Source organism: Microtus oregoni, unplaced genomic scaffold (assembly GCF_018167655.1).
Source record: "Microtus oregoni isolate MIOR12 unplaced genomic scaffold, Mior012 000025F_ref0000491, whole genome shotgun sequence".
Classification (NCBI taxonomy): Eukaryota; Metazoa; Chordata; class Mammalia; order Rodentia; family Cricetidae; genus Microtus; species Microtus oregoni.
In genome coordinates this window covers 2,769,914-2,785,742 of record NW_024543084.1, presented here as the reverse complement: position 1 = coordinate 2,785,742, position 15,829 = coordinate 2,769,914, and the positions used below count along the sequence as shown (strand labels likewise).

Sequence of the window (15,829 nt, the reverse complement as noted above, 5' to 3'; positions counted from 1 at the left end):
GTTGTTCCATATAATTACCAGTTCTGTGAAATCGAATGAAATCTCTCCAAGACATGTGTCTTTGAAGGATACTAAGTGTTCTTTAGCCTCACACAGGAATGCAGACCTGGAACCATTGATTACAGTATAGTATAATAAATATATATATATATATTTAATTATTTATAGTAGTTAATATTGTGGCAATACTCCATCATTCTTTCCATTTCTGTAGTATTAACTAGGTATTAACTATTCTTATTCATATACCACTGAGATCCTTTGCAATGACTAGGCCAGAATGTAAGCTGTTCTCTCGGTGTGCTGATGAAGCTTCTACCACCCAGAAAGGAGGGTTTAATTGTGCCATATTAATGCCCCAAATCGTTTAAGCGATAATTCTTAAGCAGGGACAATTGTGCCTCCCTCCAAGGTACATTTGGCTATGTCTAGATGTGGTTTTGATTGTCACATCCAATGAGGTGCAGCTGGCAACCTGTGTAGATTATGTAAAAAGTCCCTATAGCTACAAGTCATCTGGCCTAAAACAGAGATAGCTGAAAACAATTATTTTCGGGTAAAATTACGTATTGTGGTCCTTTTCTATGATAAGTACTGTTCTCAGTTCTATATAGCACATTGTCTCAGATCCCACCAATTTTTGAAACTTAATTTAAAAATAAAATGCCATCATTCTCCACAGCTACCAGGTAGGCAGGATGTCCACCTGCTTCTGTTGGGTGCTTCATCTTGACTTCTAGCCTTGTCAACTGAAGTGTGTTCCTGCCTGGGGTCCAAGCTGGAGAAAGGAGGATGCAGACATACTCTTTCATGTCTGATTACAGATTTTGTTTTTACTGTCTGAACAAGGCAGATTTTAAAAACAGACTACACATTTTTGTCGATAATTGGGTTAAAATAGTAGAGACAGATATAGAATTTATCTTATCTCACAGACATATCAAATTGCCATCGGTAATTAATAATAACAGCCTGTGAATATGGCTGGACCATAGGCTCTCTGAAAGCCCAGAGTCTATTACATTTGCTACTTTTGTCATTGAATTCCCCTAACTCAGCATCGAGTGTGACGATCAGCAGACTTTGGTTCAGGACTGAGTGTAACACATGCTTGACTGGAAATAGAACGAAGATCTGAGGGCAGAGGAGTCAGAGCAATGTGGAAAATTCGGAGGCAAATTTTATAAATTTGAGTAAGAAGTGGCTGCATCCCAGGGAAAGAAATCCCGTGAGTTGATATAAAAAAAGAAGAGTAGCAAAATCATGTGTGTATGTAAACCTTTCAAAACAATGCCTTATGTAGGGAGATCTAGTATGTAATCAATATTACTTGAAATTAGCAGAGCTAATGCGCTCCTCCAATAGGTTATTTGTCTAACTGTAACTTTTTTTTTTTTTAGATGCAAGGAAAAGGAATTATCTAGAGGAAGGTTTCTATATTAAACATAAGGGAAAGGAAATAGAAATGAGTTAGCTAGCCCTCTTCTCTTTGCACATTGGATACAATAGCACAGTGCTTCCGAGTAGACAAATTTTATTCCTCTGCCCTAGCTAGACAGAGGGGTCCTGGTAGCCCTCCACGTGGTCATTCTGTAACTTGCCTCACGTTTGTTTTTATCCAAAGTAATAATCACGAATAAAAATGTACAAAAAAAGCAAAAACAAACCAAAACCCTGACACTGTTTTCATTCCTCAGTGTTCCGGCTGCATCACAGTGCATCTGATACAAGTGATAAGAACCGTGTGAAGAGCAGACTGAAGAAGTTCATCTCCCGAAGACCTTCTCTGAAAACTTTGCAAGAAAAGGGTCTCATTAAAGGTACGGGACAGCATCGTTTTTGTGGCTTGCTCTGTAATGGAAGAAAATATAGTTGTCCAGAAAAATGACCCTTGAGTAAATAAAGTTGGTGGTATGAGATTATAGAGAAAAGAAATAGCCAGAGTTGGCCTCAAAGGACCTGTCCTCTGTACCAGGAGCAGAGAAGTGTTGTTCTGGGAGATGCCCCACGAGGGTGACAGTGTGTTTTCCCATGGGCCTGTACTGTTTACATCTCTTTTTCCAGTCTACTTATTATCAGTAGCCTTTTTCACTGTCAAATGGGTCCTGATTTCAATAGTGGTATCTAGTCATTGAAACCAGAGTCTTAGAGAATGCTAGGAAAAAAGCCAGAGACGCCTAGAGGATGACAGTTCAGCATGAAGCAAAATAAGGAGATTCCCCCTGCAAATATATCTCAGGTAGAAAAATAATCCTCAACTATGCTAGCCGTGAGATTGGAAAGACAGTTCCGTGCATGGCAATAATCGGAATTCAGGCTCTGGATCTACCAGTTAACTCTGTTGACAACATGAAGTGATTTTCCTGAACCTCAGCTTCCCCATGTGTTACATTCGGGAGGGCATTCGACACACTGCCAAGTCAATCTCATCCAGTAACCTTCAGTCACTTCTACCTTTGGAATCATCCTTTAGATGGCCCAACTTGAGAAAGATTCAGGTGTAAGTTATCTGTCTACTGAAGAGATAGAGACAATTCATTAGCAGCTCACACAATGCCAACTTTTCCATAAGCTTAAGTGTGTGTGTGTGTGTGTGTGTGTGTGTGTGTGTGTGTGTGTGCAGTGAAATGAACAGCTTCTTGGTTCAGCGGTAGGATCTGGCTCCAATCAGGTGAGCAAACTGGCCTCACCAGCACCCTCTAGAATGGCCTGAGAAGGCAGCCTCGGAGCCAAAGCTAATGCTCTTTGACTGATGTCTGCCTGCTTTCCTAACTAGAGCTCTGTTGAGGTTTCCCCATAGCTCACCGATGAGTCAGTATTCATTAGCAGAGCTATGGAAAATCTATGTGTAATTCTGATTTGATAAGCTTCCATTGTTGTCTTCAGCGGCATCTTTTTTTCCAAATACAGATCAAGTTATGCAAATGTAGTCACTTCCTGGCTTGTTTCAATTTTATCTATGAACTTTTCTCAAGGCTTTCACTGAGATTTTTTTTCCAGCAAGATAAATGGCATTAAACCAATTTTTAAAAGCATCTGGCTAGTCAAATTCAACACTTCAGCACAATTTTCATAGTTAAGACAGAGTCAGGGGAGAAAGTAAAAAAATCAAAATTTTAATCAGTTAAGAAACGTTACATAAAAATAAATGATGAATAGTTACACTGTTAATTTCACCAGAAAAAGAAGAAGAAGAAAAGAAAGAAAACCTCTTTCAAGAGGACGAGTATTTAGAAAGAGTGCTAGTGTTCTCTATAAACGAATCGGTGCTGTTTCTAAATGGAGCATTTGCATCACTTTCTTTAAATGACCTTCCAGACCCGGGGTTGATTTGCTAAGGCCCTGAATATTTTCCAGTGTTTGTTCTCTAATGTACTTGTTTCCAAAGGTAGAGGGGACCGAGCTCTGGCCTTAGCCAGTCCTCACTGAACCCCACTGAGAGGACAGAAGCCAGTACCTTATAGACTGTGACACTCCGTGTGCTGTCCACAAAGTACACGTAGTCACAGCCCTGTAGGCAAAACCTATGCTTTTGAGCCATGGGGTCCTGGTAAGACTTGACTGCAGAGGTTAAAATCTAGATCCAGAAAGTCACTTGATGGGGAGGAATTTTATAATTTTTTAAATATAGCTATTGAGAAAAATACAGCGATACCAAATATAATAAAAATGGCAAGTCACAAGATAACCTCTGAAATTGTTCAAATGGATTTGCATTGCCTAAGGGAGGAAGGGGCCCTTTTCAGATGTATGAGTTTATTAGAGTGAGCTGCTCGCTGGACCCACAGTTTGAATCAGATTTATATATAGATTGTGAGCAAATAGGGGCATTTTAGGGGAGTGGGTGTGTTTCTTCATAACTACAACTCATTTATGGAATTTACTAGCTCTTTAGTTTTATCCAAGTTTCTCTGTTGTAATCTTTCAAACAATAGCATTGATGTTCATACATAGGAATTATTTGGGTTTACAGCTTTTGGAAAAGGTAACAATTGTTTGGTGTTTGGGCTTTTGTTGTTTAGGAACAACCAAGGCTTCCTGGTATAAAAACAAAAGAGCTGTGTCATAGAAAATTGTTTTATTCTCTTACTATATATAGAACCCAAGTAAAATCAATACCATATGGCTTCTATATTTAATCATTAGTATATGAATCTATTTAAAGATGTAAAGATAACAGAGGAAACTCAAAGTGTGTGTTATTAAGCAATGTTTCTAGCTCCCTTCCCACTTTGCTCTTAAGGGGACGCCATGTTGGTTTCTATTCACAAGCCTTCAGGAGACGAGTTTCTGATCTGTGTGATTGTTGTGTGGATGCAGACTAGTTTGCCAATATCTTTTGCATCTTTAATGTTGATCAGTCTGTCTGTATATTCTGTATCTTTAAGGCTGTGGTGTGTTGCTTTATTATTCTTAAAGTTCTTTATAAACTCCATGGGCTGATTAGTCCCACAAGGGATAATGTTACTATTCTTGTTTCCCAAGGTTGTTTCACCAGTTAAAATCCATCAGAATTTTTTATTGTGATTTTCCTGTGCAGACCCTTCTCTGGTTTTGATGTTGTTGTTGTTTTTCTGTCTCTCTACCTTGGCTTTTGGGCTATCAACTACTTCCTCTCCTGTCTTTCTCTTCTGCTCTTCTACCCCCTGCTTTTCTCTCTGGTTATCTTCTAAAGTCATAAGGAAACCTCAGCTGGAAATGTTGACTTATTACGTTCTGATTTTTCTCTAAGTGTTCTGAGTTGTATTTGCTTTCTGGAAACCTCATGATTACTCCTTCTTATTCTAGTCCCTTTTGTTACTTTGAGACAAAAATCATTAACTCATTTAGAAAACACTTTCAATATAGCTACCATTTAGGGGGCTTGTTTGATTGTGTGTTTGTTTTAGAAGTCCTAAAACTTCCATCAGCCCAACTAGGGCAAGGTTTTGTATTTGTTTGTTTGGTTTGGTTGCATGCGTGTGTGCGTACATGCGTGCGTGTGTGTGTGTGTGTGTGTGTGTGTGTGTGTGTGTGTGTGTTGGTAGGGATCAAACCCATTGCCTTGTCCATGGTACAAAAGCAATTTATTACTACGTACTATTCCCCAGCAAATGCCCACATACTGTACTAGTGGTTCAGTTGGATATAAAATTCCACTACTTCTACAAGACAGAATTAAATGCTCCATTCTTATAATTCACCTTTTATACAGTAAGGGTTGCTTTTTTCTCTCCTTCAAATTAAAATGGTTTGGTACTTTGTGTTTAAGTTTCATAAACAAGATAATGTATATAGTTGACAATACTTGTCTAATTTATTCTGCTTAGCACTTAATCCCAAGGATACTGATTCCTTTCAACTCTAAAATGATCTTCCTTTTGTTTGGGTGTTGACACATTCCTCCCATGTGTGTCCTGTTCCTCTTTTGAGTTCTTGTCTCACTGTTAGATCACCAGAATGAATTGCTTTTCCAATATTAATTTTTCTCCTAGCCTGAAAGAATTCTCAATATTATTCCTCAGTCTTAATAAGAGTATCAATAATTCTTTATCTGGATTTCTTTCTTTTTCTCTGTGCCTTTTGCATACCTCATTCTCTTCCACGTCATGCGAGTAAACTTGGCACTCACTTAGCCACAGTCAGTAACAGCATTAACACTCAGTATGTTCCTTTTCACTGAGTTAAAACTACGTATGTATGTATGGCTTTTCTTTAAGACATAACTTAGAATTTTTTGTTACTTTGGAAGTTTAATTTTTTATTTTAAACTACTATCTTTCAATCTTGGAATCTTTCACTTGAGTCTTTCAGTTTACTTATTTCATTGTATTTTTGACAAATCAATTATTTTGCTCAAATGTCTGGCAAATCCTTTAAAAAGGCAAGGACACTGAACACACTGGTTTCAAAAAAAAGTGAGCTGAGAACTTGGTCTTATCCTTCTGATTCTCTTTAGTTTGTAATCTTTTATTTGTTAGTTTAGAATCTTCATTTGTAAGCTGGCATTAGCTAGTTTTTCCCAGCTATATTCACTTGATCATGTCAGCTAACTGCAGGGGCATTTAAGTAATCACCCCCTACACAAGCAAAACGAATTGTTTAAAAATTTCTGTCAAAGAAGAAAATGTCTTTGAAAAGTCACAGTACTTTTGTAAAAAAAAAAAAAATCAGCTATATTGAGAAATAAAGAAATAGTCACCATTCCTAAGACAAATACAAGTCAGTCTTATGTTTCCCAGTTGTGTTTATGAATACTGGTGGAGCACGCCTTTAATCCCAGCACTCGGGAGGCAGAGGCAGGTGGATCTCTGTGAGTTCGAGACCAGCCTGGTCTACAAGAGCTAGTTCCAGGACAGGCTCCAAAACCACAGAGGAACTCTGTCTCGAAAAACCAAAAAAAAAAAAAAAAAAAAAAAAAAAAAAAAAAAGAAAAAGAAAGAAAAGAAAAGAAAAGTATTTTTGAATAATTTGGTAGAACTTAAGATGACAGAATAATCTTATTAGCCCACTGTGAATTCCAGAAGGAAACCTCTGTCTGAGCATCACTGCGATGCAGTTTTTAGTATAGTCATGCTCAACTTTGCCACCTCTCACTGTGAGGCTGAGAATAATTGTGTTTGGATTTATACACTCGGGCGTGGGTCTGGCATTACTTGGGCATGAGGCACTCTCACAGCTTCTCCAATATATACTAATGTGCTTAAAAAAATCTTACAAATCTTCTTTTCTTCGAACTTCTTTATGGCTCATAATTGAACTGTGATCCTTACATGTGAGCTGTGTCATGATTTAATATTAGCCAAAATTAATAGCCAACCTTAAGCTTCTTTATCTTGGCCTACAAGCTTCCTGGTTCCTTTGCATTAATAGGTCCTGGGCGGTTCCTGTTATTTAAAGGCTCTTAGGAGTAAATGTATGGTTAACAGAGTACCACATAGCTAGCTTTTATTCAGTAATAAAATTTGGGTCACCATGAGAAACGGAGAAATGGTGGAAATCATGCACCTGGGTAGCCTATGTCTTTTAACAGCCTGTTAGCCTGGGAAGAAATGATCAGGTCTTATGGGATATTAAAAACATATCAACTTTGGGACAATGAAAGAAAAATGAGATCCAGAAAGGGAAATTCCTAGTTAGGGAAGAGAAAAATGATGAGCCAGTTTAACAAATTGGTTTGCTTGTGGTTTAAGGATTTATTTTCTCATGGGGAGAGATTTTTCTTACAGATATTAGTCAGAATGTAATATTATTGGAGAATATAAGATGTATGTATGTATAATCTTCCCTCCAGATCCATGGGCTTGCCCTACATAAATGGGCTTGACCAAAAATGGATTGAAAATGTTAGAGAAAAATAGCATTTGCTTTGTAGTTAATGATTTCCAAGCCCCATGCTCAGACAGAACACACTCATCCTATATCTGAAATTTTGACACATACTCTTTATGGCTAATAGACTTCGAGTACCAATTAGAATAGTGTATTTGAATCTTCCATCAGGAAGACTATCAGGTTTCTGTGAAGTGAGGAGTAGAGAGGCTAAACTCAGTGGTTAGGATCACTGGGTATTCTTATGAGAGGCTTAAGTTTAATCTCAAGCACCCACATGGTGGCTTACAACCACCTGTAACTGCTGTTCTAGGTAATCTGACACCTTGTGGTCTCTGAAGGAACTGCACCCTTGTGATGCACAGACATACATGTAAGCACAACACCCATAAACATAAAATCAAAATAAATAAATTTAAAAATAGAACAAGTTGAAGATGAAGACCAGAAAAGGGAAGCAGTTGTAAGTTATGTTGTGCTTGGCTTCATCCTGTGAATATATACCATGTTTTAAGCATATACACTGTACAGTAACTCAAAACGTGTATGTGTATATGTCTGTATATACATGTTTATAATTAAAACAAGCCATCTTTGTACAAATTATTGTATAACACTCTCCAAAGCATGTTCTTTTTTGTTCGATTGTTTTGGTTTGATTTGGTTTTTTTAGAGAGATTTATTCTGTAGCTTTGGCGCCTGTACTGGAACTCACTCTTGTAGACCAGGCTGGCATCAAACTCACAGAGATCTGCCTGCCTCTGCCTCGCAAGTGCTGGAATTAAAGGCGTGTGCCACCACCACCTGGCTCAAACCATGTTCTTGACTAGCTGCAGATAACCAAAAGTCAGACTGATATATTATTTCTTTTAGGTGTCAGACGTCTTCTGCGCTATAAACAAGAAGTTAATTAATATTTCATGTCTCTCATCATATCCTAAATCTTTGCTCTCTGAAAAGACATGTGCCCTTTGTCAATGTTCAGAGCCCCCTTCCTGTGGCCTCTGTGAACCTGTGAACAACTCCACAGCCAGTTTTAGATACTGAGTTTTTCGTCCTCTAATTTTTATAATCCTACTCCCCCTACAAAGTATTAGTTGCTGATTTCATTTTGTTTTGAAGTAGCTAATTCCAGGAGATTGGAGTGTAATTTCATCCTGATCTAGAGAAGGAACAAATACATAAAGAAATGTTTTATATGCAGCCAGACAGATGGATTGACCATGTATCTGAGAACTGGCTCTACCCTGTCTTTCTGCGTGATGTAAGTAAGATTTAAGATTCTATACTATGTGTAGGCTGAGTGTGTCTCTAAAAATCACCCCACACCGGAGCTCTCTCAGCAAGCATCTCATCAGGGACAATGCTCAGCAGATGTGCTAGGCTGCTACAAACAAGGAAGTATTGATGTCAACATTTCATCTTGACATATCCTAAGATGAAGGGAGTGTCCTCAGTATCTTTTACCATCACTGACAGTTTGGCTTTATAAACACCCCCAAATTCATATCTATAATAAATCGCCCTATCTATAATCAGTCGCCAATACCCCATAAATTTACAAAACAAAATAGAGAAATGACATCAGTATATTATTTTTCTAAATAAAGTAACTTCCTTTTTGTTTTATTGCCCTACCTGATTAATGATTTAAAATTAACCATCCTCAAGCCAGGTGTAGTGGTGCTTGCTCTGAGTCCCTGATCCTCTGGGAGCTGATATGGGAGGCTCATGTCAGCCCAGGTACTCAAGGCCAGTCTGGGCAAGATGCTGTGAACCAGCCTTAAAAAGAAAACACGTCAGCCAGCCCCATATAAACTGCGTTCATTAGGAAAACAGTTCCAATTGCAAGCGTTCTTTGCCTGCACTTTTACTTTCGTCTGGGGCAGGAAGGAATATGTTTGATCAGAATTTGACTAATCACAATTAGCTGTCTCTCCGTGCCAGGCAAACTGCAATATGAAGAGGTCTGTCGCTCAGATATTCTTTGAAATGATCTGTGTTGCTCCAAGTGTGTTCTATCAAAGCATTTTCTGGGGCAACAGATCGGAAAACATAAACTTTATGTAGTATTGCTCCTCCTCAGTTATGTCGCTTTAATATGTTCTTTCTTTTTGAAGATAAAAGTACATAAAAGAGTTCTGGGAAAGCGGCTAAATGTCATAAACACCCTGCACTCCCTCCCCCAGGGCTCCATGGCCCAAAGTTAGAAAGGGTTTGATGGAAGTGGTGACTGCCTTGATCTCCTTGGAATACTCCTCCTTCAGTGTCGTCTTCTGTCTGCAGGAGGCAGATCCCCACTCCTGGGAGGGGACGAGGTATTTCTGGCAGCCATGTTTTCCAAACACAACATTGAGACACATGGCCTGACGGTGACATAATATTTGAAGTAGGGTCCGTGCTCAGAGATCCAGAACATATGGCTATTTTCTTATAAAAAGTGTCCATTGAAGACACTTTCTAGATATTTAGTCCCAAAAAGGCACCTTCCCTTACTCTCCATTCTCATTCTTAAAGACATTGCATGCAGATCATAGAAGTAACCGCCTTTCCCTTAAATGCATTTCTTAGGGTGCTTGAGAGTCACCCTGTTGACGACTACGAGTAGAACTCGTAGCCATCAAGAAAGAAATGCAAAACAGACTGCTGAACATATTACGAATATATTGCTCGTCTTAAAGTGGCTAGCTGGTTTTTCACACTGGAGTATTGACTAGCTGTCTGTGCTTGATGTATGCCTTACCAGCCTGTGCCGACTTATGGTTAGAGCTTAACTTGTTAGCCCTGCTTTTGCAGCCCATTCAGAATAACTACAGATGCCTGGAGATATTAAAATTGACTGCTCAAATGGACTCAGTGTGGGAGTTTCATTGGTTTTAAATTGATAACAGCTGAAAGAGAGCATGATTAAAATGTACATCGGCACAGGACGTACGAACTCTTAGAAACAGGCTCCAGTACTGTGGGAAATTTTTTTTTCTTTCATTTTCCTAGCATAGTTACTCTCAAGCAATCTTGGTCTACACTTTAAATTGCCCAAAAATATTCAGGAGCTTAAAGAAGAAACCGAGTTATATTTTGGATAGTAGATTTCTAATCTGCAGGGAACGTTTAACTTAAGTAGCATTCCAGAAGGTGGTAATTGGGTCTATTTCCCAGGCATTGGAGTTAAATAACCTATATAGGAAGCATAAACTGTCATAATAGAAGGGTTGAAGTGTCATGTATATCTCTCGCTTTAACTCATTAAAGCCAGAGACCCAAAGGGTCTTATCACAGATAAGTTAAACAAAACCTCATCTTCACTTCCTTATTTCCCTGGGAAATGTTATTATTGTTTTCACTATTTAAAAACATGACCTAAATATTTTTCTTCTCAGACAAGAGAAAGAGAAGTATGTAGAAGAGGAATAGGGAAACGTTTTCTTCCTCCTAAAATTAGCCATACCTTACATGAAGCAAGTTCTATTAAATATATTTTCACAATTTAATAGTAGCTGGAGAAAAGACCCAGTAAAGAAAAGAATTCAGAAGTATTTAAAGTTTATAAGAAATATCTGTTTATAATACATGCCTTCTATAACATGTTTTTTTCCAAGAGTCCAGGCCTTTTCTTTACAATTCTCTGCCCTAATTATGTTCTATCTTTAAATATCTCTGCTATCTTACCTTTGATATCCCATTAAAAATGTTACACACACTTCATAGAGCTAACTGAGAAAGCATTTGGGTCTGCTGAGGAGCTGTAAAGCTGAATAACATATACCGCCTCACTTTACTATTTTGAGATAAAATCTAAATCACTGTGCCCATTAACATATTCCCAATATCTCAGGAATTATTTGCCTGGTTTTAAACAAGAGTTTCAAATATATTAGGCAACTTTAGTAGAAAATTATACATTCATTCATACATGCAAGAAAACCAAATATAAAAAAATCTCCTAATTTAGGAAATAAAACAAATCATGAATGTTTTGATCTGTAACAAGAGGGCTGGCTTGTTAGGGTTTTTGTCCCATCTGGTACCCCACAGCCAGCAAGCCCCAAAGAAAATCACACAGAGATCTCTATAAGTTATAAAGCTGATTGGCCTATTAGCTTGGGATACTTATTAGCTCTTGTAGCTTATATTAACCCATTGTTCTTATCTATGTTTGTCATATGGCTCAGTACCTTTTTTAGCTGGCAGGTCACATCCTGTTTTCTTGGTGGTGTGTTTTGATCAATATGTGTAAGAAAATCTGCTATATGTTTAATTCTTAAACTTTGTTCAGAAGTATTATCTTGATACTATTTACTTCTTGAATTTTGCCCAAATTATAATCTCCACATCTGGACAAAAATTATAAAATTACCCAGCTTGACACTTTCCCGAAATGCACACAACTGTTGGACTGGGCTTTTATTAGGCAGATGGTTTCTGAAGACCATCACAAGCCACCAGGACTGATGTTTCCATAGGACATGATGCCCTTAAAAGAGAGCGAAAGACAAATTCCAATCTCTTTCAATGGTTGTCGAGCACCAATACTTCAATGATATTCTTATCTAGCCACATTAGACAGGAAGGAAATTTTCGAGATGTCATCCAAGTTAAACACATGTGAAGGCCGTTAACTAGAATATATCACTTCCAACATGTCCCTTTGAACTTATAACTCAAATTCGTACAAGCAAAAGAAAAGATAGAGTGGGAAGAGGCCTGGCCTTAGTTAACCTCCCAAGGAAGGAATCTATCACATGACTAGAGGCTGGGAAATAAAAAAGTAGATGGTCTGAAAGTAATGTCCAGAGCATATCTTAATATCTTGAGGTTACAAATAAGCTAAGTGTCAGAAAAGCCATTGCCCCTGAACTCCATCATGCATTGTCTTGTGAAGAGTAGAACACTGTGTACTTCTACATGTCAAACACACTGAGACTCTAAGCGTGCTTCAATTTTTTTATCTTAAAAACTAATTGGCATGCGCTATTCAATATTATGTACAGCGTTTGACAGGACCTCATTTAATGTTGTTTTAAAGATGAATAACATGTCCAAAGAACAGAGCCTATTTTGGTTATGAATCTGTTCACATAATTATCAGTTGATAAAGTCAAAAATATATTAGAAAATTGAGCATGTTAAACCTTGCATCAAACATACTTCCAGACTTGGCAAGCCTTTCACCTCAGCACAGCACTTGGGAGGCAGACACAGGCTTATCTCCAAATTTGAGGCTGGCCTGGCTAATGTATTGTGTTCAAACCCAGTCATGGATATGCAGTGAGATGCTTATAGGTTGAGTGAACAGTATGGGGAAAACATCTTGGTTTGTAATGCAGCGTTAAGCATAGGCACATAAATGGGGGGGGGGGGTGTCTGTAATGAGGTTGGTGGAATTAAACTCAAGATGCCACGGTGACATGTGGAAAGTATCACCAACGTGACTATTTAGTGTGAGAGTTGAAAAATTCCTGCTTGCAGATAAGAATTCCACAGGAGGAAATGTGCCTTTGCCCCAGGGGAGGGTGAAAGGACACAAGCCAGTGGTGATAAACACAGACCACACAGACTTACTTGGTTCAGGGCAACATAATTCGGTTTTGGAACACAAGATACATTGCCTGGGGGAATTCTATGGCTGGAATAAGAATTTCAAGGTAAAGTCTTAGTGGAAAGACTTTCGCTGTTATAGCCAAAGACATCTATCTATACCCACGATCATCAGCTACAATGTGAACTTTATCAAAAAGCCTCTGTCTGAGGCTACTTCCTGGTGGACCAGCTAAGACTCTCTAAGAACCTACTATAGACATGACCACTGACCTTCAGGTTCGTGTACAGACCTTTGTCACTCATCTGAAACCTGAAATTAAGTATCTGTACTAGTTAATCAGGCATAGCCTCTAAAGGCTGTGAATAGTCTCTGCTGGAAAAGGTCTGAGCCTCGTTCCCATTATAACCAGACTGGAACCCCAGATCCCAAGGACATCTAAGGAAATATGACTCTTTCTTGACAGAAAGTGATAAACACAAAAGCCATATTTAGTTTTGCAGTATTAGGCACACTTGAAATAATTACATATTTGGACGTTGATTTCCTTCATTGAGTGTGGGAACTGATGGGGTGCTTAGGTAATGGTAAAAGACAGGTTAGCCAAGACTCTTGCTACGCTAGTCAGAGGAAAACCCTATTTTGTTGTTGCTGTTTCGTTCAGTGTTGTTTTTATCGAGGAAAGCAGTGCGCCTTGAACCATCAAGACTGCTGAATTTTAAAATAGATCTGAAGTCTAGTTTTGTCTTTACTGCTTACATGTTTTGTAAATTTGGGCAAGGTGATGAAATTATCTGTCTTCACACATTGCAAATAATACCTCTTAGGGTTGTTGGCATTTTATAAAGAGCAATTACTGTAACAAACACCGACTACTAATTTTATGCTCTATTTCTAAGTCTCATCTTGCCAGTGTACAGCATTCTCCTGATTAGGGAGAATACACTCTGAATTTGTCAAAAGTGATTGATTTTGGTACAATTTTGTGACATTCCACTAATAAAGGCAGCATCTGAAACATTCTGTGTAACTAGCTGTGTGCTGAATCAGGGGATGGGCTTAAGTTTCCTTCTGTTTTAGTTTTGATTGCTATTTATATTGCCTCCTGAGATATATACATTGAAATCTTGTGTTACTAGGGGGTGCACACTTCCATAAAGCTCCCCAAATATGAGTGAAGAAGATATATGTTCAGAAATATGGTGTAATATATCAAATGCCAGATGCTTTAAGGAACATTCAAGTCACAAATTTGGGGAAAATTACAAATGGAAAGTGTGGATTAATGTTTCCCTTTTTCTTTGGTCTTTAGTCTGAGTCTCTGAGTTAAACCGTTTGGACTGGGGACAAGACATTTGACTTATGCTACTTTAGGATAGCCTGGAGACACAATGACTGGTTGGGATAAAATGCTGAGAATTTGATGATAACAATGATTTGGTGTAGTTGTTTTGGACTACTGTAAGCTAAATACATTTCTATGAAAAGTTTATATGTAAAGTTTTTCTCCTGGATGATTTTTTTGCCTTTTATTTACTTTAAAACATTTATTAATCTACCCTGTGCCAAACAATATGTAAACCCTGGGTCACAAAGATGAATATGTTGTGCCTCTCTTCTGTAAGGTCAGCCTTTTTAGCACTGCTGCAGAGCAATATTCTAACTCAGCAATTTCGTGAGTGTAGACAACACAACCATCTCCACTAGAAGGTTGATGGAAAGACTTTGGAAAGAGATATTGCTGAACTAACTGTTCACATTAAGTGTTGTGATCTAGTCTTACTTGATTCTCATAAAATCCTAACAGAAAGTGTGAATGGCTCTCTCCAGGAACACAACTTCCTAGTTCCCGGGAGTAGTTACTAGAGTACATGGCCTAGAATGAGGACTGTCAAATGGCCCTCCTGTTCTTTTTTTCTTCCTCTTTTAGACATTGTTGTCTATAGACTGCCCTAAGAAAGAATATCACAGCAACTGGGCAAACGGCAACCTTGAGAGTTATGGGTTTCCCCGCCTAGGGTGACTAAGATTGCAGAAACGCCCCAGTGCCCACACATGCTCAACCCTGCCTTTGAGCCTGGGTAGAACAGAGACTACAAGATGGCGCTTTGCTTTTCCCCATGTGCATGTGCAGATGGTTTTCAAAGGCCTATAGCATCACTCTGAGCCTTTGAATCTCACAAGGTGCGAAATTGTTCAATTTCTTTGTGTCTAAGCTCTTTTCTTAACAGAAATTCATTCCTAGCCCCAGGCTATAGCTGTTGTACGTGTACCTTTTGTCCTTTCTTAGAACTCTCATTGACATCAGTTCTTGAGCTAATATCAACACGTACAGGAAAGCATAAAAGATGGTAGACTTCATTCTGCTGTCATTCTGTGTTCAGTAGACACTTCCAACTGAATTGTCCATCTCATCTCTATAGTCCCTTCATATCCCAATAAGAAGTTCCGTTGCCTGGGTAATCACTAGGTCTGTAGAGCAGCCTTGACCTAGAAAACGTGCGAGGTACAAAATGGCCTCTCACAATGGGATGCCCAGTCATTCAATTTTGTGGGTAAATTTTGGGCAAAATAAGGTGTTTTACAAATGTCTTTCAGCTGGGCGGTGGTGGCGCACGCCTTTAATCCCAGCACTCAGGAGGCAGAGGCAGGCGGATCTCTGTGAGTTCAAGGCCAGCCTGGTCTACGAGAGCTAGTGCCAGGACAGGCTCCAAAGCTACAGAGAAACCCTGTCTCGAAAAACTAAAAAAAAAAAAATAAAATAAAAAATAGGAATCTCTTTCAATTGTCCCTTTCTGCTATAATAGCTGAAACAATAAGAAACAGACAGTATTTGGCTAGAAATCCCAAAAAGACAACTTGTTTTCAGAAATGTGTGCACCATGACCTTCTAATTTGGGCTCATAATCCCTTCTCTCCAGTGACATTGCTGGAACTGGTTTTCTGTTTCTTTACACAGAATAACTAGTGAGCCACATT

The 15,829-nt window shown here is 38.5% G+C and overlaps 1 protein-coding gene across 1 annotated transcript in view; it reads left to right on the top strand.

Moving 5' to 3' along the window:
• LOC121462866 (rho GTPase-activating protein 15) overlaps nt 1–15,829 on the top strand; it is a 568,141-nt gene that overhangs the window by 314,563 nt on the left and 237,749 nt on the right. Inside the window, exon 8 of the mRNA XM_041674830.1 lies at nt 1,698–1,820. Coding sequence (XP_041530764.1) covers nt 1,698–1,820 — 123 coding nt within the window. The remainder of the gene's footprint in view (nt 1–1,697; nt 1,821–15,829) is intronic.